This window comes from Mustela nivalis (assembly GCF_964662115.1).
Source record: "Mustela nivalis genome assembly, chromosome: 2".
In the NCBI taxonomy this organism is placed as follows: domain Eukaryota; kingdom Metazoa; phylum Chordata; class Mammalia; order Carnivora; family Mustelidae; genus Mustela; species Mustela nivalis.
The window spans coordinates 135,166,842-135,190,045 of record NC_139021.1 but is presented as its reverse complement, the minus strand read 5'-3'; the positions used below and the strand labels follow the sequence as shown (position 1 = coordinate 135,190,045).

At 41.1% G+C, this 23,204-nt stretch overlaps 1 protein-coding gene across 2 annotated transcripts in view; it reads right to left on the bottom strand.

Annotated features, from left to right (window-relative positions):
• The window catches only part of VCL (vinculin), a 114,170-nt gene extending 92,481 nt beyond the window's left edge, over positions 1-21,689 (bottom strand). Inside the window, exon 1 of one of the 2 annotated variants that reach the window (XM_082716804.1) lies at positions 21,152-21,689. In XM_082716804.1, the coding sequence (XP_082572930.1) occupies positions 21,152-21,319 (168 nt within the window). In that variant the 5' untranslated portion in view covers positions 21,320-21,689. The remainder of the gene's footprint in view (positions 1-21,151) is intronic. The other variant, XM_082716805.1, reaches the window with a different exon arrangement.
• Between the last annotated feature and the right edge of the window lie 1,515 nt (positions 21,690-23,204).

The following is a 23,204-nucleotide window of genomic DNA, read 5'->3' as shown; positions in this document are numbered from 1 at the left end:
ACCTATTGAATAGCCACCATAGATAACTAAACCCTTTAGTAAGTTCTGGCTCTACCATCTTAGATAACTTATGTCCAGTTGGGCAAAAGGAAGAAACACAATTAGTCAGAATTGAAAGAATTACACTATCATGGGAGTCCATTCATCTATTTTTTTATTGTTAATGCTTTAAGTAAAGTATTAAAAGTCAATGCTAGCAAAGCACCTATACACTTAACTACAATCCTTTTATCTTCAGTCGCCACTAAATATTAAGTTCACTCCTAATGATTCATTACAGAACAACAGAAGTCTGTATTCGTTCATAATTGGAAAACTTCTGAAATTGAATTTTGTGGAAGATAAGATAGCAGAGAATCCCTGGAGATCAACAATGTATAAGGTTATCATTGTTGAATTTGAAGTTAATGTGTGAATTCCTACCTTCGCAGGCAAGTTTCCATAAGCCTAGCAATCAAATATAATTGTGTTGGGGCAACTGGATGGCTCAGTTGGTTAAGTGTCTACCTTCAGCTCAGGTTATAATCCTGGGGTCCTGGGACAGAACCCCAGATCAGGCTCCCTGCTCAGCAGGGAGTCTGACTCTCCCTCTGTCCCTCCCCCTCTGCTGGTATTCTCTGTCTCTCTCTCTCCCTCTCTCTCTGCCCCCTCCCTTCTCTCTCAAAAAACACAACATATATTAGGACAAATCTAAGTTCTCCGTAGGGTATACATCATCGATTACTAGGTAGATATTGTGTAGGTAAACTCACCATGAATTCTTCTATACAGCTGATGCCATCAAATATATTACATAGTGGTGCTGTATTTTCTTTTCTTTTTTTCATAATAGACATAAACTAGAGATGTTAAAGGCACCTCTTGTGTCCTGACATTTTTAGATTAATTTATTCTTTAACTTATGTCCTGAGAATTCTATGTGGAAGATCATGTGTGGTGACACAAAGATGCAGTTAAGGAGTTTATGGCCTGGAAGAGCATCAGCACTACACGAATACAACAGGGAGATCGAACTTAGCACCACCAGGGGTAAGTGGACAGACAGTATGAGCAGTTGTTGAGATTAGGGCAGTCTTTGGTATTTGAGCTGAGCCTTAAAGTGTGGATATAATTTCTGGAGGGAAGAAGGTATCTTAGATGGAAGAAAATGCAGTATATGCAAAATAACAGAACTGAGAGGGGAGCCTGGGTGGCTCAGTCATTAAGTGGCTGCCTTCAGCTCAGGTCATGATCACGGGGTCCAGGGATCAAGCCCCACATCGGGCTCCCTGCTCGACAGGAAGCCTGCTTCTCCCTCTCCCATTCCCCCTGCTTGTGTTCCCTCTCTCACTGTGTGTCTCTCTCTCTGTCAAATAAATAAATAAATAAAATCTTTAAAAAAGAAAGAAAGAGAGAGAGAAAGAGAGAGAAAGGGAGGGAGAAGGGGAGGAAGAGAAAAAAGAAACAGAACTGAGAAGGACTTGAATTTGCTCAGAAATGCCAAGCAGTCTCACTGGGCTAGCAGAGGCTTTGAGGGAGGGGCACTATGGTGGGGTAGGACCAGCAGTGGAATCTGATTTTGACTTTTCCACTGTTCAAGATACCTTCTTCAGACACCCTGTTGATCATGTCTGAGAATACAACTTCTCATTTTTAAAATGATAGCCCTCAAGAGCTAGAATAAGGAGATTAGATTACTTTAGAAGACAACTGGAGGAGGTACATGCTTGTGAGCAAGAAAAGTGTTAAGATCAGAGCTGTACTTAGATTTACTAAGTAAACTGGCAGTAACGGATGGGAGTGAGAGACTAGAAAGTAACTATCAAAGAGGGGTACTATTAAAGCCTAATCTAGACTGGTAGCTTTGAGGAAGGAGAAGAAAAAAGACATGGAAGGAAAAATCAACAGAACACTAGTCAGAAAAAAAGAAAAGAAAAGAACAAGAAAAATAAAAGAAAAAAAGAAGAGGACAAGGTTTATCTGGCAAACATAATAAAAGGACTCAATTTCTGGACAAGGGAGAAGATGGGGATTTCGCCTCATTACTCAGTGCCTTCAATACATGACCACCATAGACTGAGGAAGTTGTCTGTGTACAGAAACTTCAGAACAAATAACCCAAGTTGGAGCTCCCAGCTCAAAGATAAAAGTTTTCTGGTATAATTCAGGTAAAATGCAACATTCAAATTTCCATGTTAGAGATGCAGTAGAGAGTTTTAGAGATGATGTTTATTATTTATGGCTCCTTGTTCTCCAGAGACGTTTCAGCAGCCTTCTCAAATTAGGAAACAGGATTCATCTGCGGTATATAGATACATCGTTGCACTCAGAATTTTTAAAAAATCACTCTGCTGACTATGACTTGGAACGTGTATCTATTTTTTTCTCCCTCTGACAGAGAAAATACTCCAGTGCTGCAAAAACAACTGATTTAGCATTACACTATCTCCCAAGTGCAAGTAATCCCACTGTATGAGAGTACTGCATGCCTTCCAGGTCTCATATTGTAAGGTAGGTGAGCTTAGAGGGACGACATAAGTAGCTCTAATTCGTGACAGCATCTGAGAGGAAACACAGGCAAGCCTTAAGGAGAGATTAATTTCCACTGAGCAGCCTGGAAAGGACTTCATGGAGAAAGTGACAACCACATTTTAACAAGAGAGGAAGGGTGATTCCAAGCACTGAGAACAGTGCAAACAATAAGAAGAAAAAGATGTAGGAAAATACTGGATTTATCTTTTTACTTCAAAAGTGATACAAGTTCATTGTTAAGAGAAAAACATGAATTATGGTAAGAAAAAACTGTGTACCCTGAAATCCCACTACTCAATCCCACCACATTTTAGTGTATGTTCTTCCACACACAGGATAATACAAAATGGGATCATTCTACTGGGATCACCCCTACTGTTTTTTGCCTAACATCTTAGCACAGGTATCTGTCCATGTTAACCTGGAATACATACTGGAGTGATTAAAAAGCCCTGGCAGGGGCGCCTGGCTAGGTCAGTTGGTTAAGTGGCTGCCTTCAGCTCAGGTCATGATCCCAGGTCCTGAGATCGAGCCCGGCATCAAGATCTCTGCGTGGCGGGAAGCCTGCTTCTTCCTTTCCCACTCCCCCTGCTTGTGTTCCTTCTGTGTTTCTCTATCAAATAAATAAAATCTTTAAAAACCCCTGGCATAGCTGAGTTCAAGGCCAAAGTATAGTCCCTTCCTCAGAGCTCTCACTTCAACTTGATCTTTTTCTGTTTTCTTCCAAGATCTCTACAGGTAGATCCATGCTACTAACCACTGTATTTACTTTTCTTTCTTTCATATGAAATAAAAAAGATACGGGTATGATGAATTTAATAAAATAATTCTTAAAACCATTTTGTTTTACTGGTGCATTTCTGAAATTGAGAATACTGTGAATTCAACTGTAAAGTAATAAAGAGCCTCTCTAGAATTTGCCCCCATCTTTCTCTGTTTGCAGTTCCCCAGTGCTTGAAGGCAGCCCTCACTGGAGGGAGAGTGTGTCTCACTCTCCAACCTATCTTTCTCACGACTACCAGGGTGTTCTTTACCAAACCCAAAACTGTCCATGTTATACCACGATTTAAAATCCTTCCATTGCTGGAGTGCCTGGGTGGCTCAGTCGGTTTAGCGGCCGGCTCTTGATTTTGGCTCAAAGTCATGATCTCAGAATTGTGGGGTTGGGCCTCCTGCTGGCTCCAAACAGGGCATGGAGCCTGCTTAAGATTCTCTCTCTCCCACTCCCTCTGCCTCTCCTCCCTTTCCCTCACTATATATATATATAAAATCCTTCCATTGACTAACATCCAGTGCTTGGAATGGTCCGCTTCTAGAAATTACCCTACAAATATACCCGCACAGGCATAAAATTACCCAGCTATGTCATTCATTGCAACAGTCAGAAACAGCAAAAGATCACAAATAACCTAATGTCCCTCCATAAGGACCTAGTTACATAAATTATGTTACAATCATCAATGGAGTATTATGTAACTGTCAAAAGACTCAATATGCATTGATAAAAAATATTCTCCAAAGTATGTTAAGGGGAAAAAAAGAAAATCAAGGAACAGGTACAATAGGTCACCATTCGTATAAAAGGGGAAAACCTATCACCTGAATATGCATAAGCCATCTCTAGAAGCATACCCAAGACACTGGGTTCGTTGGTTACCTAAGAGGAGGGAACCTATTAGTTTCCTAATGAAACAGTGGCTGGAGTTCAAGGGTGGAGAGAGACTATTTACTAAATCCCTTGCTGAAACTTTTAAATTTGGAACCAGGTGGGGGCGCCTGGGTGGTTTAGTCAACATACCGTTGGCTCAGGTCATGCATGATCCCAGGGTCCTGGGAGGGAGCCCTGCATTAGGGTCCCTGCATCTCCCTCTCCTTCTGCCTGTCCCCTCCTGCTCCCTTGCTCATGCATGTGTACACATTCTCTCTCTCTCTCTCAAATAAATAAATAAATACAAAATCTTTTTTAAAAGTTTTTACTTACTCAAAAATTAAAGTGGGGTTTTATCTGATTGGTTAATATGGCACATAAGTCCCTTCCCAAACTAGCACAAATCTACCTTAGTAGTCTCTTTACTAAAGCTGCCCCACTCCCTCACTGCTCATTCACACTCCTGCCCTGCACTGAAGGATTTCCCATTTTTCTCTGGCTGGCAAACTTCGTGTTTCAAATACTGGCTCTCTAAGACAGAATGAACTTCCTCTCCTGTCTTCCTGCCATTTGGTGCAAAAAGCCCTTTGGCCTGATTTGATTACATGTTTGCTCCCTGGCATCATTGGCTGGGTTCACAGTCTTACCTGACTCCATGAGAACATTCTATCCCTCAGGGACAAAGTCTAGGTCTCAGGGCAATAAAAAAAATGATGAAATAGCAGGATTACTCATAGTAGCCAAAAAAAAAGGAACCCAAGTGTCCATCACTGGATAAATACATAAGCAAAATGCAGTACATACCTACAATGGAATATTACTTAGCCTTCAAAAGGATGGAAATTCTTTTTTTTTTTTAAGATTTTATTTATTTATTTGACAGACAGAGATCACAAGTAGGCAGAGAGGTAGGCAGAGAGAGAGAGATGGGGTTGGGGGAAGCAGGCTCACTGCTGAGCAGAGAGCCCCATGCGGGGCTCAATCACAGGACCCTGGGATCATGACCTGAGCCGAAGGTAGAGGCTTTAACAAACTGAGCCACCCAGGCACCCCAAGGACAGAAATTCTGATATAAGCTACAACATGGATGAACCTTAAAGACATTATACTAAGCAAAAATAGGCCAGTCATGGGGTGCCTGGGTGGCTCAGTCATTGGGCATCTGTCTTTGGCTCCACTCAGGATCCCAGCGTCCTAGGATCGGGCTCCCTGCTTGGTGGGAGGCCTGCTCCTCCCTGTCCCACTCCCCCTGCTTGTGTTCCTGCTCTTGTCAAATAAATAAATAAATAAATAAATTTTTAAAAATAGGCCAGTCACAAAAGGACAAATACTGTATGATTCTATTTATATGAGTTACCTAGACAAGTCAAGCTCAAAGCAATAGAAAGTAGAATTGCAGCTGTCAGGGACTCGGGGGAATAAGAAATGGGGTAAGGGTTTAATGGGTGCAGAGCTTCAGTCAGGGGCAATGAAAAGGCTCTAGAGGCAGAAGGAGTAATGGCGACACAACAATGTGAATGTACTTAATGTCACAGAACTGCACACTTAAAAATAGTTAAAATGGTAACTTCCACGTTATATATAATTTTACAGCAACAAAAAAAATTCAAGAAGGGGCACCTGGGTGACACAGTCAGTTAAGCATCTAACTTTGGCTCAGGCAGTGATCTTGGGGTCCTGGGACCAAGCCTTGTGTCCAGCTCCATGCTCAGTGGGGAGTCTGCTTATCCCTCTGCTCCTCCCCCTGCTGGTGCCCACTCTCTTTCTCTCAAATAAATAAATAATATCTTTAAAAATGTAAAAGAAAAAAAGAAAATAATCAGAGACTTCTACAGCCTCAAGATAGTAATATTATCCTGACATTTCTTCAGATTATTTTTTAAGATTTTATTTATTTATGACAGAGAGAGATAGTAAGAAAGGGAACACAAGCACAAGGGAGCTGGAGAGGAAGCAGGCTCCCCGCTGAGCAGGGAGTCCTGATGTGGGGCTTGATCCCAGGACCCTAGGATCATAACCTAAGCCCAAGGCAGATGCCCAATGACTGAGCCATCCAGGTGCCCCTTCTTCAGATTTCAAAAGTACCTTTCTATTCTCATCCCAGTATTAGCTCTTACAGGCTCTATGCTCCAACATATATTTTTACCAAACCAAAAAAAAAAAAAAAAAAAAAGAGAGAGAGAGAGAGAGAGAATACAAACAATCTTTTTCAAAATGTTTGATTAAAGAATGAGAGACTATCAGAATTGCTAGCAGATTTTGAAAAACGTACAAGCAATTCTAGAAGTAAAAAATAGTCATTTAAATTTAAAACACAGTAGATCAATTAAATTACATTAGACACAGCTGTATGAGAATTAGCAAAATGGAAAAGCTGAAGAAATTACCAAATGGAAAATATAAACTGAGAAAAGATATGAAGGACAGAGGGAGAAAGTACCTTTTTCCAACTAGAGTTCCTCAAGAACAGAATAAAATGAGGGAAGGGGTAAAAATTCAAAAAGATAATGGCTAATAATTTTCTAGGACTGATTAAAAGAAATCAATCTGCAAAAATCAGGGAGCCCCAAAAAATCCTAAGAAAGATACATAAGTTGTTAAAACCTCCAGAGAAAAAGTTATAATGTACAGCAAAACAACAATTAGACCAATGGCTGATATGAATGCAAAAGCACTGGAATAATATTTTCAAAGTGCTGGGAAAAAATTACTATCTGGATTTGTTTATCTAATGAAATTATCTTTCAAAAAGAAGACAAAAGGGCGCCTGGGTGGCTCAGTGGGTTAAAGCCTCTGCCTTCGGCTCAGGTCATGATCCCAGGGTCCTGGGATTGAGCCCCAAATTGAGCCCCACATCGGGCTCCCTGCTCAGCAGGAAGTCTGTTTCCTCCTCTCTCTCTGCCTGCCTCTCTGCCTACTTGTGATCTCTGTCTGTCAAATAAATAAAATAAAATCTTTTAAAAAATAATAAATAAATAAATAAATAGAATCTTAAAAAAAAAAAAGAAGAAAAAAGATATTTTAGACAAACAGAAATTGAAGAGTGTGGACTGCCCAAAGATCCCATTAAAGATACTATTGTAGAGTGGACCTCAGGAAGTAGAGAGATACACCTAGAAGGATGAGCTATTCATCATTTCTCCTATATCTCAAAGAAAATGGTAAATGTGAGTAAATGGGGGGAAAAGCAACAGTTTAAGAAAAAAATAGTATCTAATTTATGGAGTGAAGAAAGAAGACAGAACAAAATCTTAGACATCCATATATAAAGGAACCATGGAATTGAAGTATTTTACAATCTTTTTATTACTCAGAAAGATAGTAAAAATGCTAACTAATTTAAGACTTTCAAGTTAAATACACTGGGTAAAATTTTTCCAGGAAATCGGGGCGCCTGGGTGGCTCAGTGGGTTAAGCCTCTGCCTTCAGCTCAGGTCATGATCTCAAGGTCCTGGGATCAAGCAGGGAGCCTGCTTTCCCACCCACCCCCCATCCCCGCCTGCCTCTTGGCCTACTTGTGATCTCTCTCTGTCAAATAAATAAATAAAATCTTTTTTAAAAATTTTCTTCCAGAACATCACTATAAGACTAGAAATAATAGATATACCTTCCAAACTAGTAGTGTGACCATCACTTTTAACACGTACTCCCATGCTGACAGGACACCTGAAATTCTAGCCCTCCTTTCAGGCAAAAGATACTAAGCCAAAAGATACTAATGTCTACCATAGTATGTAGTCATTACATATTTGTTACATTAATTTGGCTGTTCCAGAATTAAATGAATTCTATTCCACACGTTGATTATACTTCTCAACACTACCTAGAAGGCTGATTCCATCTTACTATTTTAGTGAATGGCCTGACTATCCCTTCAATTTTTTTCTTTTTTAAAAAATGGGACAATGAATGCTTGGGATAAAATACCAAATCCTAAGCCTCTTGTTTCTAAGCCTCTTGTTTCTTCTTGTTTCTAAGCTGGGAAAAAACATATTTATATAGGTTCTAAATATATATGCTTTCTCCCCTTACTATTGCTCCAAAGGAGATATGAATCAAAAATTTAGATGTTTGATTTTAATCACGGGAAAATGGCAATCAAAAGCTCAGGCACCTAAACTGTAAGTGATATTTTCCCCACAGTTGGTAAAACTGTATATCCCACAACATATGGAATTCTACTGAAAGCTTTCACTGGCACTTTGCCTTGTTAAGCAAAAGTTAGAAGTTATGCTAAGACATTTTTAAAAAAGTGAACACTGCCTTTTCATTAGACTAACATTTAAAATAGGACTTAAATACCATGGAAAATATACTAATATATCTAACACTCACTGAGCTCTTAACTCTATATCAGGCATAGTTCTAACCATTTTCATGAACTCATTAATCCTCCCCAAAATACATGATGAGTCAGGTAGTAGGGGAGTAGCTTTGCTTTACAAAGGAGGACCATGAGAAAGAGATTAAATACTTTCCCCAATTTACATACCTCAAAGGTGTCAATCAATATCGGGATTTGAACCAAGGAGTTTAGCTCCAGAGCATTCACTCTTAACCATTACACTGTACTGCCTCCCAAGAGTCTTGTCATGTTTATATGCTGATTTGCCTTGTATCTGTATCTAAAGTCTGACTTTGAAATTTGCTAACTCATACCAGATACATTTTGCCCAAATTTTCTATTCCATTTATTTGCAAAGGATTAAAACTAATAGAGAATTCCAAATCCATGTTTTATTTTTACTTACACTTACAAATTCTGCATATTCCCTTGTTGGGCAGGATTATTCTCATCTGCACCCCGAGACTTCATGCCTGGAATTTATTCATTCAGGGAACAGGAATTGGATGGCCTACCACATGTGATGCCCTGTGCCAAGCAACAATTTACAGCTACTTCCTAATTGGCAGTTAAATTTCACCAAAGATTCACTCACAGCATGATATATACTTTTCCAAAGAAGCATAAAACAGTTTTGGTAGGGAAGCAGTAAATGGCCTTCCCATTTGTTCATCAACAGATATTCTTCAAGACTCTACTATGTGCCAAAGTACAAGTACACTCTGATGGGTGCTGAAAATTCAGGAGCAAACACAGCAGAATCAGTATTTGCCCATTAGGGATCTAGCGGGGGAAAAGATATTAAATAAGTAATAACCACACAAATAATTACATATAACTGTGATAAGCAAAATAAGGGGAAAACCTAGGAATCATATGATAATCATATGATACCTCTAACTCAATTTTAGAGGTAAAGTCAGGGAGGTAGTCCCGAAAACACTGACATTTAATATGGAAGTTGAGGATGCCTAGAAATTACCCAAATAAAGAAGTACTGGAGAGTAGTTCAGGCAAAGGAATAGCACTGCACTTTGGAGGAAATGAAAACAAGTGTGCCTCGAGTACCACAAGAAGATAACAGCTGAGACCAGTGCTCAAAGGTCTTTTCCTCACTATGAGGACCATAACCTGATCATTCTGCCACTGGCCCACTCTTATTTCCTCCATGGCTCCAAGGAATAAATTATTTGCAGTACTAGCGCACAACCCTTTAAAATGAATAACTTAAATTCTGCAAACAATTTCACCAGTAGAGAGGATGTGGATAAGATACATCTTTTATAAGATTATAAATTTCATCTGTATTTTAACAACCTGAGGCCAGAGACCACATCTTATATAATATCCCACCATCATTCAGAACACCTAGCAATGTACATAGCAAGGGTCTAATGACTAAGTCTGCCATTTGGGGAGAAGAGCTGTAAGATAAGAAATTTATTTGTTAGTAGTCTCGATTTTTTCCTATGTTAAGAATTACTTCCCCATTTATATATCCTTATCTACTTTAATTGGATGAATAAAAACATGTTGTCTACGTTACAGATGAAAGATGAGCCAGTTCTTTAGAGATGGGCTGGAGAACGAAAGAAGGCTTGAAATATCGGGAGCTAGATAATAGAGGTCCCTCACCTCCCAACTCTAAGAACAAATGTGCTATTTCTCTTTCTTCACAGAAAGCTTACTTATGGGAATAAGTTAAACTTATTTCAAAAGAAGGAATGACTTTTACTTGGATTGTGGCCAACTACAATGAAATTCAGCCACTTTCCTCTTAAAAGTCATTCAACTGGAAATCTTATCAGTGGGAAATTCTCTAAGGGCCAAAGATTCTATTTTCTGTAACTTAACAGTATTTGTATAACATTTTTACTTCTAAGATTCACTACCTCTCATCCTCTGTACACACATACATCCCACAATCACACCAACCCAATGAGCTGACTCCTAACAGAAGTGATATAAAATTTTTTGGACTCTAAAAGTCCAAATAGGGGCACCGGGATGGCTCAGTGGGTTAAAGTCTCTGCCTTCAGCTCAGGTCATGATCCCAGGGTCCTGGGATCGAGCCCCAAATTGAGCCCCCCATCGGGCTCTCTGCTCAGCAGGGAGCCTGCTCCACCCCACCCCACCCCACCCCCGCCTGCCTTTCTGCCTACTTGTGATCTCTGTCTGTCAAATAAACAAATAAATAAATAATCTTTAAAAGTCCAAATATGTAACCACACAATATAACATCATTTACAAATCTTTGCTTCTCGTATATAACAACACTGGAGGGCAGGAAAAGAGAATCACCATGCCTTCCAAAGGAGGCAAGAGATAGTGAGCTATCCTCATCAGAATGACTAGTTGGGATAGCAAGTATCAAAGCACAACACACCTACGGAAGGAATACCATGAGCAAGGGACTACGATAAGAACAGCACTGGAAATATCAAGAATATAGCCCAGTCCTTGCCCTCCAGAAACCAAATGGAGATACCCTGAGGGAGTGGGGGTAAAAGGAAAGAAAAGTCACAAATCAATCATCAAAGACTAATGATCCAGGATACGAGGACACAAAATCTACAAGGAACTGGGAAGAAGGCAACAAATCCCCAACTTCCTGAGTATAATTATCCAAGTCCCCTTTCATTTATTACTCTGTCATAGTCTCTCTCTCTGTCTGCACATAATGCACATACCTAAATAAACTTAATCATACTAAAGCCCCCATATCTTTAACAAGCATGTCCAGATTAGAAATTCTAATCTAACCTAGATTAGGTTATGACTAAGCCTATTATTTTGAAGTCATCTCATTCCATATTTACTGAAACAAGCAGTTAGCTAAGTACATCATGACTCCTTAAATGGCACAGGACAAAGTCTTGGGATATTGTATCAGACTCTGTTTCCTCACTTTTCTTGGTAAAATTTTTTTTAAGATTTTTATTTATTTATTTGACAGACAGAGATCACACATAGGCAGAAAGGCAGGCAGAGAAAGAGGAAGGGAAGCAAACTCCACGCCGAGCAGAGAGCCCGATGCGGGGCTTGATCCCAGTACCCTGGGATCATGACCTGAGCTGAAGGCAGAGGTTTTAACCCACTGAGCCACCCAGGTGCCCCTGTAATTTTTTTTTTTTAAGATTTTATTTATTTACTTGACAGAGAGAGATCACAAGTAGGCAGAGAGGCAGGCAAAGAGAGAGAGAGAGAGAGAGGGAAGCAGACTCTCCACTGAGCAGAAAGCCCAATGCGGGGCTCGATCCCAGGACCCCAAGACCATGAGCTGAGGCGAAGGCAGAGGCTCAACCCACTGAGCCACCCAGGCGCCCCTCTTTGTAAATTCTTAAATGGGAAAGTAAATTAAAGGGTTTGGGGTTTTTTTAAATAGTGAAAAAGGATAAGAACTGGTGCATCTATATATAGTTTCGTTTGTATTTATATCCAGGGAAACACAAATTGGTTAGGAGTAGAGAGAAAAGGAAATGAGAGAGTAAGACAAGTCAAGTTCAAACAGACTGAAAAGGCTGAGAAAACTGAGAGGAGACAGATTTTCTAAATTTCAACAAAGAAAATGCAATACTTTTGTAATAAGAAAAATGTCGTTCCTTTTGGAAGACTATATGAGGGCTCAGCATGATAACAGTATACAGTTCAATATTATTTATATTACTATATGAAGGATATAATACTTCAATTATGATAAAATACAGTGAAAAAATTCAGTACCTACATTTTTTTTAAAGAGTTTATTTTATTTATTTGACAGAGAGAGAAAGACAGCGAGAGAGGGAACACGAGCAGGGGGAGTCAGAGAAAGAGAAGCAGGCTTCCTGTTGAGCAGAGAGCCTGATGCTGGGCTCCATCCCAGGACCCTGGGATCATGACCTGAGCCAAAGGCAGATGCCTAACAACTAAACCACCCAGGCACCACCCTGGTACCCACATATTAATCTCAACCTCCTTCCCTAATAAATCTTTTTGGAAATTACTAAGAAAAACTGAACGGGGGTAGAGGGCCCTGGGTGGCTCAGTCAGTTAAACGGGCAGCTCTTGGTTTCAGCTCAGGTCATGATCTCAGGGCCATGGGACTGAGCCCCAAACAGGGCTCTTCGCTCAGCAGGGAGTCAGCTTGAGGATTCTCTCTCTGTCTCCCTCTGCCCCTACCCCAACTCTCTCTCAAATAAATAAATAAATAAATAATCTTTAAGAAAAAACAGGATTAAGTTCAGATAACTTAAGTTTTTGTTTGTTTTTTTCAGATAACGTAAGTTTTGAATGATCAAAGTGTTTGCTTCTCTGTCTTTTACAGCCATTTTAGTACTTATTTAGTTTTCATTGAGAATGGTTATGGAGCAGAAGACTGTCTTTTTTAAAAAAGATTTTCTTTTTTTTTTTTTAAGGGAGTACCTCTCATCCTCCAATACATTCACCTTCTTCTCTGGGTGTTTCAGAGTCTTATTACATAGTCAAACTTTACTCTTTAAACCTCCCTTTGATGTATTTATACTAGATATACAGAACTGAAGGCTGCTGAAGCTTACAAAGTTAAGGCTGAAATTTATATTTTCTCCTTCTAGACCTGTCTATATGGGAAGGTTTAAGGGCAGACCTGCCCCAAAACAACATGAAGTAACTGAATGACCCTTCCTCGGCAAGAATACTGAGCATATAGGATTATTCTAGAAAGAAATCCTGCTGTGATACCAGCTGATCACTAACATTTGCTGATTAAGGATTAAGACCTCTTTTGATACTGCTCTAATGCTGGGTTATTAGGTAAAAATGTACCCCACTGTCATGACCATGACATAAGGTTCAATGAAAAGGCTGGGCCAGATCAGTCAAAAAGCAAAAAATAGACAGTTCAGCTTTATGATAATCTTTGTCTCCTGCCATATAGTTCAAGGAAGTGAGGATCTTTTAATGAGGAATTCAGGACTCACAGTATGCTACCACACTGTAACCAGCAGGACTCCAAATAATGTATCAACACCTGGTCTAAATTGTTAAATTTTAAAAAGTAACTTTCAATGTTAAAAGAATGCAAGATCTCAATGTCTCTTTCAGATAGCAACATATTCTCATTTATGAATTTAGAAGGTGGCCTGCATAGTTGAAAGCACTCTGAAACAGAGAACCACAACCCAAAATAGCCTGAACACTTTTGTTATCTCAACCAATGGGCAGTTAGCCATTTATGCTTTCCTCTTAGTATATATATTTGTTTCAGACACAGCCCATAATAAATTCAATTAGAGTGTTCAAATTCAGCTGTATCAGATGTTTAAAAGCTGGAGAAGAAAAGTATTCATTGCACAAAATTTCTATTACAGTATTCTTCACATAAAAAATAGAAACTATATATATGTTCACTTACTTAAAAAAAAATCAAAAGGTACAGCTATGGTCACAGCCAGCCACTGGAAATTAAGTAATGAACACAAAAGATGTGGTCCCTGACACTGAGGAACCTACAATGTAGCAGAGAAAACAAACCCTGACCAAGTATGGTAAATATTACCAGACCATGTATACCTGCTATACTGAGCTGCATTAAAAAAAAAAAAAAAAAAAAAAAAGGAATAACAAAACCCTCTTAGTTGTGATACATGTAAAGCGTAAGCATTTTATATGTATATAAATGACCAGTAATTAAATAAGTATCTGAAATGATCAAACTCCTTTTTTAACAAATATACAAGAAATATATAAAATCCAAATAGTTCCCATCCTCATAAAAGTAGTTGTTTTAGAGACACCTGGGTGGCTCAGTCATTAAGTGTCTGCCTTCAGCTCAGGTCATGATCCCAGGGTCCTTGATCCCAGGATCAAGCCCCACATCAGGCTTCCGGATCCGTAGGGAAACCTGCTTCTCCCTCTCCCACTCCCCCTGCTTGTGATCCCTCTCTTGCTGACTCTCTGTCAAATAAATAAATAAAATCTTAAAAAAAAAAAAAAACAAAGTAGTTGCTTTAATGCTGCCCTTATTCCTGGACTGTAACAGAAGGATGCAACTTAAGATACTGTGCTTAATACCAACAAGACTTTTACTCTAACTTTTATTCTGTCCTCTTAGAGTTATTCCAGTGCTATTTATAAAACAACTTTGGAAAAGCCCAACTTTCTACTGTGTAGATATATAAACAAATATATTTTTTAAAGATTTTATTTATTTGAGAGAGAGAGCGCACACACACAGGCAAGCGGGAGAGGGAGAGGGAGAAGCCAACTCCCCACTGAGCAGGGAGCCCAACAAGGACGTGGAGCTGGATTTTAGGACCCCAGGATCATGGCCTAAACCAAAGGCAGATGCTTAGCCAGCTGTGCTACCCAGGCGCCCCTAAACGAATATTTAAATTGGGGCCCTACTAAAATTTAAAAAATGGTTGTAGAAACATTATTATCTTCAAAACTCTTCTGTTCTCTCAATCACATGAGTAAATGTTAAGTATTATTAGAACAAAGTTCACAATCTGAGTCATTCATTTATCTCTTTTGATTCAAGGTTTTCATTTTTCAAATGAAACTTCATGATTGCCCAAAGAATCCACAAACCTACCTTAAATACTATGTAAATACAGAAATCCTATAAAAGTACTTTAAATACTATTAGTTCTAAGGGGCTTTCGAGCTGAGCAGCCATATATACTATAAAAAGCCTTTATCTGTTTTGCAGGCATTAATACTTCTTTGCTGATCTGTAGCTACTCTTGTGTTTTTTTCTAAAGAAAAGCTGCAAAATGGAATGTTGCTGTGAAACAGAACCCTACCTTCACACCAGTCTTTTAATATATGGACCCTTCATTGCAGGCCTTGCCAAAGCCAGGCTTTTAACAGGTAATTTTGCCAGGCCCAGGTCACATGGAAACTCTATGACTAACAGCATTCTTGTTGCTTCAAATTCTAGGTGGAAACCTTCCACTGATATTTAACAGCTTTGCTCTAATTGGACACAGAATAGTGCAGTAGAGTAAGCAAAGGGTACAGAGTAAGAGAAACAGAGTTTGGGTTCAAGCTCTCCGACTAACTAGCTTCGCCACTGAGAGCAGATTACTTAAATTCCCTAACCTACAGTATCCTCATCTGTAAAACTGGGACCATCACAATATCTACCTTAAAGGATTACTATGATAGTGTAGATGAAAGTGTTTTATTAACTATAAAGGATTATACAAATGTTCTTTATATTCACTTGATTACTTTTTTCCTTAATGTAGAAATATGTTCATTTTAAAAACTAAAAAATACAGAAAAATATTAAAAAGGAAAAAAAATCACCCAGAGGCCTATCACAATTGTTGTTATTTTATTTATTTATTTATTTATTTATTTATTAAGATTTCTTTTTTCCAGGGTGCCTGAGTGGCTCAGTGGGTTAAGCCTGTGCCTTTGGCTCAGGTCATGATCTCAGGGTCCTGGGATTGAGCCCCACGGCTGACTCTCTGCTCAGCAGGGAGCCTGCTTCCCCCCTTCTCTCTCTGCCTGCTGCTCTGCCTACTTGTGATCTTTCTCTTTCTGTCAAATGAATTAAAAAAAAAAAATATATATATATATATATATCCCCCCTCAAGTAATCTCTAGGGGCAACATGGGGTTCAAACTCTACAACCCTAAGATCAAGAGTCATATGCTCTTCCAACTAAGCCCAGCCAGGTGCCCTGTTGTTATTTATTTTAACTGAAAAATATCTAACATCAACCAAGAAAAAAAAATTACAGCAAAAATAATTTCAGATGCTAATATCGATATTTACAAATGACAAAATTAATTGCTGATCTCTTTTTAAGAGCAGAACAGTCTTCCCCATCTATCAGGTTAGGTTAAAGACAATGCTCTATTTGTACCAGAGCTGGTCTCAAGAGGGTATGATATATGGGTGAGGCTCATAAAAGCCAAGGCCACAAAAACTCCCAAAATAAATATTTCATGAGCCCAAGGAGAAGTTACAACACATGCCCTCAGATGCAATGGAGAAGGCAAAGGGTCTGAAGCCCCATTAATAAAACTACCACAACTATGGGGTCACAAAGACTGACAGATGGCCATGGGTCACTTCAATAGAGAAAGAAAAATTTATATACCATGCTACAAGACAGGCAGTCTAAGACTTCTGACTTTTTCACACTGCTCACAGAATCTCACCCTTGGAACTTCTTACCCTTCCTCTGTTTTTCCTTCTTTCTCTTAGCTCCCCTTCCTTGTTTTATTATTACATTAGAATCACTCTCTGTATTTAAAATGGCCTTATTCCATATAATGGAATATTATTCAGCAACAAAAAGGAATGAAGTTCTGATACATACTATATGACCCCCCTGGATGAACCTTGAAAACATGCAAAGTGAAAGAAGTCAGACATGAAAGACCACATGTTTTATGATTGCATTAACATAAAATGTCCAGAATAGGCTAATCCACAAAGACAGACAGTAGACTGGTGATTGCCTAGGACTAGGAAGGTGGGGGATGGGAGAGACTGAGTGACTTGGGTATGAGGATTCTCTGTGAGGGGACACAAACTTCCTAAAATTAGATTGTAGTGATGGTGACACAACTCTGTCAATATATTTAAAAAACAAAACAAAAAAACCCACTTAATTATCTACTTTAAATGGGGGAATTGTATGGTATGTGAATTATATCTCAAAAAAACTGTTTTTTAAAAAATGGTCTTGTTCAGGATTGAGTCCTGAGTTGAAAAAAGGACATGTGAATAATTTCCCATCCTAATCCTCCCTAAGTGTGCGGTCAAAGTGATGACTCCGTTGTGATGAGGTGTGCACGTTAAGTGACCAGACTAATTGTTTAGCAAATACACATGAAGTTGTAAATCCAAATGAGTTTTGCCCCTTAATGCCTTAAGTCAAAACGTGGTCCTCAGATGCTCAATAATTCTATGCCTTTGTCTGGGTAGTTCTTTCTGCTTATAATGCCTTTCTTACCTCGTCTTTAAATCAAATCCCACCTGTCTCAAATGTTACATCCTCCATACAGCCTTCTGGATTCTCCTCTCAAAAGTAATCTTACCTTCCTCTGAACTTCCAGGGTACTTCACTTCCTTACAGTCGCTTAGCCCTTGCAGTCCAGTATTGTACTTACTTTGCCCAGAATCCTACACTGCTTTGACATTAAAAGGGGGTCTCAATAAATACCTATTTGGTAAAGGAAGGATGATGCTTAACAATTGACAATTTCATCTTCATCTGGTAAACTTTAATTCTGGAAAAATCCAAAGCTCATTTAGACACAAGAACGGCAGGGGCGCCTGGGTGGCTCAGTGGGTTAAGCCGCTGCCTTCGGCTCAGGTCATGATCTCAGGGTCCTGGGATCGAGTCCTGCATCGGGCTCTCTGCTCAGCGGGGAGCCTGCTTCCCTCTCTCTCTCTCTCTGCCTGCCTCTCCATCTACTTGTGATTGATTTCTCTCTGTCAAATAAATACATAAAATCTTTAAAAAAAAAAAAAAAAAAAGAACGGCACATAAAATAATAGGGCTAATGGAAAGTCCACTGCAGATGAAATTTTCTTGACTAATTTGACATAGGTATGTAAATAATCTGAGAGAAATTCTCAAACAGAAGTGCTGGAACAAAAATATAACCTCCCAAGGTAACTGAAAGAAACCTGAATTATGTAAGTTCCATAATATTCATTCAAAAATCAGTTTCCTTATTTTATAATAACACCATGTTTTTTCCTAGAAAAACCTGAGAGTTCTTTTTTTTTTTTTTAAGATTTTATTTATTTATTTGACAGACAGAGATCATAAGTAGGCAGAGAGATAGAGAGGAGGAAGCAAGCTCCCTGCTAAGCAGAGAGCCCGATGTGAGGCTCAGTCCCAGGACCATGGGATCATGACCCGAGCTGAAGGCAGAGGTTTTAACCCACTGAGCCACCCAGGCACCCCAAAACCTGAGAGTTATATCATCAAGTTCTATTAACTCTTCCTCTACTATATTTCTAATTAATTCCTTCTCCATTTTCCCTGCCACATCCAAAGCCCAGGGCCTCATTATATTCATGAACAACCAGTCTAAAAGGTCTCCTAATTTATCTTGCCTCCCACAGTTCCCTCTTTCCTTCAGCAATACTTATGTGTGCCAGTGTTGAGGGGAGGAACCGGGGAGCACATAAAGAAATATCAAATGAGGCCTGTTCTCCAGACACAACCTAGTTGGGAACTTGACACATGTACATAATTCATCACAATATTCAGTAACATATATAAGGGCCACAACTGGCACTGAGAATTTCAAGCAGTGGGCCGGTCGTCCAGCCTCCAGAGAACACAACCTATGCAGTCTCCCTGAAACCCTGTAACACTATTCTCATCCCCTCTCCCCTCCCATTGTCTTTGTTCATCTTATTGGATAAGGCCTTCTGTTAAAGTGCCCATATGTCATACACTGACTTCGTCTCTAATTTCTCTCCAACTTACTTCCTGAGCTAGTCCAGACAATATACTTGTTGTAACCTGGAAATGACTTATCAGTACCTTTGTTCATTATTGACTAACAGCACAATCCTCCCAACTTTCTCTCTGCTAATTCAGATCTACCAGCAATCCCAAGTCCCTTTTCTTGTATGTACTGGGATATAACTGTACGTAATTTTTTTTCAGCTCCTGACTGGCCTTATTTCTTTAGTATTTGTCCCACAATGTCTTCGCAGTGTTTCCTAACAAAGCATGTATCACAACCACCTATGGAGCTTCTAAAAAATACAAAAGGCTTTGAGACTACCCCATGAAGAACTCCACAGTTAAGTCTGAGATGGGAGTTGGACATCTTTATTACTAAAAAGCCCCACCGGTGATTCTGATGCACAGCCCAACCTGAGAATCGCTGATTTATTACAATGCTCCCTACGCAGCATTCAATTCTTATTAATTCATGCAATGAAGCTCATAAATAACTTTTCTCTAAATAGCCTAACCAGATATCAACCTCTAGACTAAACTAGCTCTGTTCCAAGTGCAACATGTGGTTTTAAGATTTCATTTCCTGAAGTACTCCATGGAGGGACACTATTACCCTGTCTCTTTACATTGTTTCCTATTTGTTGAAAAATGGAGGCCTGGAATGCAGCCATGTTAGACAACACTACATAAGAATGTACTCTGGAGTCTTAGATTAAAATTAGATATAAAAAGAACAAGAACAATGTAGAACTAGATGTTCTGAATGAAGACAGTATTCTTACTGAATAGATTCTTTCTAAATCTACATAGAAAGAATAAGAATTTGGTCAATAGAGTCCCCCCCCCCCCCCATCTTCCTAATGATCAGTCTCTCCAAATGCCTGAGAAGGGACCCAAAGACTGAAGACTTTCAGCAGCTACAGTGCCCCTGGTGCAGTCAGGGCTCTAATCAGATAAGTAACCCAAGCCCCACCCAGACCCACAGTTGCCTCCCAACCTGCCAACTACCCTGACACAAACTATTTACACAGCTCGGTGGGGGAGCAGCATGAACTTTTTCCAAAGTTGTCCCTCACAGGCAGCAGCGGTCTGAGTCACCCACCCAGGGTGGGAAAGAGAGTGTGATATTAGTCAGGGAAGTGTTAAAAGACTGGTCACAGCACCTCTTTCCCCATTTCAGGAGTGAGCTCCGCCTCCCCTAGGCACCACCTAAGTTATGAGTCACAGCTCTGGGCTACAGGGGTCTGCAAGGGCCACTCAGACACCCACGAAAGTTGCGGGTCGGGGAGGAGACGCCCCGTCCTTCTCTCCGGCAGGGGCCGCAGATCCCAGATTCCACAGGCCTCTCCCAGCACTCCATCTTGCTTCCTGCCCGGAGAAGGGGCCGAGGAGGAGGGCCCCCGAGGCTGGAAAGGCCCCAGGGGGCGGAAGCCGTTTGACAGCAGGTAAAGCCAGGTGGAAATCTCCACCGGAGGGAATAAAATGAAAGGCGGCAGGTGAAGCGAAACAGGAAAGAGGACTCGTGGTCATGAAGTACTGCATAAAGAAACATAAAGAAATTCGCCGGTGTTTGAGAGTGCCAGAGGTGTGAGCCGAAGTAGAAATGCCTAGGCAGGAAGGAGGAGCCCGGGAGACGGACGAGTGGCCAGGAAGACAAGTGGACAAAAGAGCCAGACTTGGGGAGCACGGGGGGAGCGTGGCGGGTGAGGCAGGTTTCAGGGTGAGGGGCAGAAGTACTAGAAAGGTGAACAGCGCGGCTCAAGTAAGAATCCCTGGAAGGAAAGGCGGGGAATCCGTAGGGGAGCGCGCCAGCTCATAGGCCAGACTGGGGAGGCCTAAAAAGGAGCTGAGAGCAAGGCTGTCAACGTGAGGGGCGACAGCCTGCTGAGTGAAAGGGGCCATCAGACACCCTAACAACTATCATTTACCGAGCGCCTACTATGGGTCACAGGCTGCGCTGGGCACTTTACAAATACCCACCTCGCTGAATCTTCACAACAAACCCGCAAGGCAGGCATTTTTATGATTGCCCCCATTTTAGAGATGAAGAAACTGAGGCCCACAGAAGCTCGGGCGCTCGCTCAAGGTCACAGAGTGGGGGGAATCGGCGTTCGAACCCATGACCATCTGGCTCCAGAGCCCACGCGCAAAGCCACAGGGAGCTAGCCGGCGAAGGGGACCCACTGGGATGTCTCCTGACCCCGCTCCCGACCCCAGGCCCAGCGCGCTCACCCGGACAAGGTTGCTGACGGCCGCCTGCACGGCGGCCACGGGCGCGGTGAGGTCAGGGATGGCTTTACCGTCCACCTCGCCTTCCTCGTGCATGATCACCAGGTGCGAGATCTGCTGCGCCACCGGCTCCAAGATGCTCTCGATCGTGCGCGTATGAAACACCGGCATCGCGGCGGCTAGCGGGGCGGCGAACCGCGGGCTACAGAAAATTGGGAACGGCGGGGCCGGGAACCCGCTGAAAGACAGACTGCGAGCAGCAACTACGGAGTCCGGGCTTCCCTCGGCGTAACCAGCCCCGCGGGCGCCCCGCCCCCATCGCGTCGTCGCACCCAATGGCAGCACCGCTCAAACCGGGGCCGCCACTCCTATTGGTCCTGCTTCGAGATGCTCCGCCCTCGCAACCTCGCCGCCCAGACCCCGCCCCGCCCCCATTCCCAAGGGAGGGGCCTGGGATTGGGGCTGCGCCGCAGGGATTGCAACCGGATTCCGGAGCCCTAACGCGGGGCGCTCCTTATAAGGACATGGTGGGAGCGGAGCGTGCGGCTGGAACCAGTGGCCCCGCCCCCAGGAGCCACCTCCCGCTTGGGCTCTGCAGAGCTCCGCCCCTCTGCAGAATCACCTCAGCGGGGCGGGGTCTCCTTACCTCGGGCGGCGCTGGGGTCTCGGGAGACCACGGAGCTGTAGGTCTCTCTGCCCCGCCTCCTCAACTTTTCCCTTTGCACAATGCCTTCAAAATAGTCTTTCCATTTCTTCTCAGTAATACATGAAAATGTTTTTGGTAAAACATTCAAATAATAGAAGTGCATAGAGAAACAGGAGTGTCCCATTCATTCACACACATTCCACCGACTCCCTCAGAGATACTCACTGTTAACAGTTTAGTGTGTAGCCTTTTAGACTTTTGCCTATTCGTTTTCTTGTACATATATACTTCTAAGTAAGTGGGATTAAACATTTCCTGGAATTTGATATTTTTCCCCTTAATTAAAATCCCCCGGTCATCTTTCACCATTGATACAGGTCTACTTCACTCTTTTTTTAGTAGCTGCATGGTATTCCAGTGAACGAAATCAAACAATTTATAGAACTTATTTCCTAGTAATGGACATTTAGGTTGAATCCTGTTTTTCAGTATTAAAAAACAATTCTGCATGAGCATCATTGTACTTGTCTCTGTATTGGGCACGTGTGTATTTCTCTAGGATAGATACCTAGAAAGGAAGTGAAAATTTAAAAAGTATTTTTGTATTTTGATAGGACCAAATTACTAATCCTCTCACAGTGCACTTTGTGTACATCTTATGAATGTCTTCCTCATCTCACACTCTCTCTTGCCCAAGCTTTCCCATGAGGATGTAATACTTTCACTAATACATCCAAGCTGAAGATCTTCAAGTCAAATGAAAGTAGTTGTCAAGGTGCCTGGGTGGCTCAGTTGGTTAAGCGTCTGTCTTTGGCTCAGGTCATGATCTCAGGTCCTGAGATGGAGTCCCACATCCAGCTCCCTGCTTAGTGGAGTGTCTGCTTCCCCTCTCCCACTCCCTCTACCCTTCCTCTACTCATTTTCTCTATCTCTCTTTCAAATGAATAAATAAAATTATTTTTAAAAAGGGGGGAAAAGGAAAATATTTCTCAAGGTCCCACATTTTGCGAGAGGCAAAATAGTCTTATAGACAATGTAATTCTTTATCCCTCTATTTTAAGTTAACATTTATTTAGTACTCTGTAAGTACTAAGCATTGTATAAGCCCTTATTCAAATTGAGGTATATGCAGTATATATTATTTTATTCTCCCTCATTTTATAGGTAAGAAAACTAAACTCTGCAGTTTACCCAAAATTTCACAAGGGTCAAGCTACCCAATTTGTGGGACCCAGTGCAAAATGAAAACATGGATCCCCTTGAGGAATGACAGTAAAATAGGGGCACCTGGGTGACACAGTCATTAAGCATCTAACTCTTGGTTTCGCTCAGGTTCTGATCTCAGAGTTGTGAGATCGAGAGTTTGCTAGAGACTCTCTCTCCCTCTCCCTCTCTCAGTGTCCCTCCCTG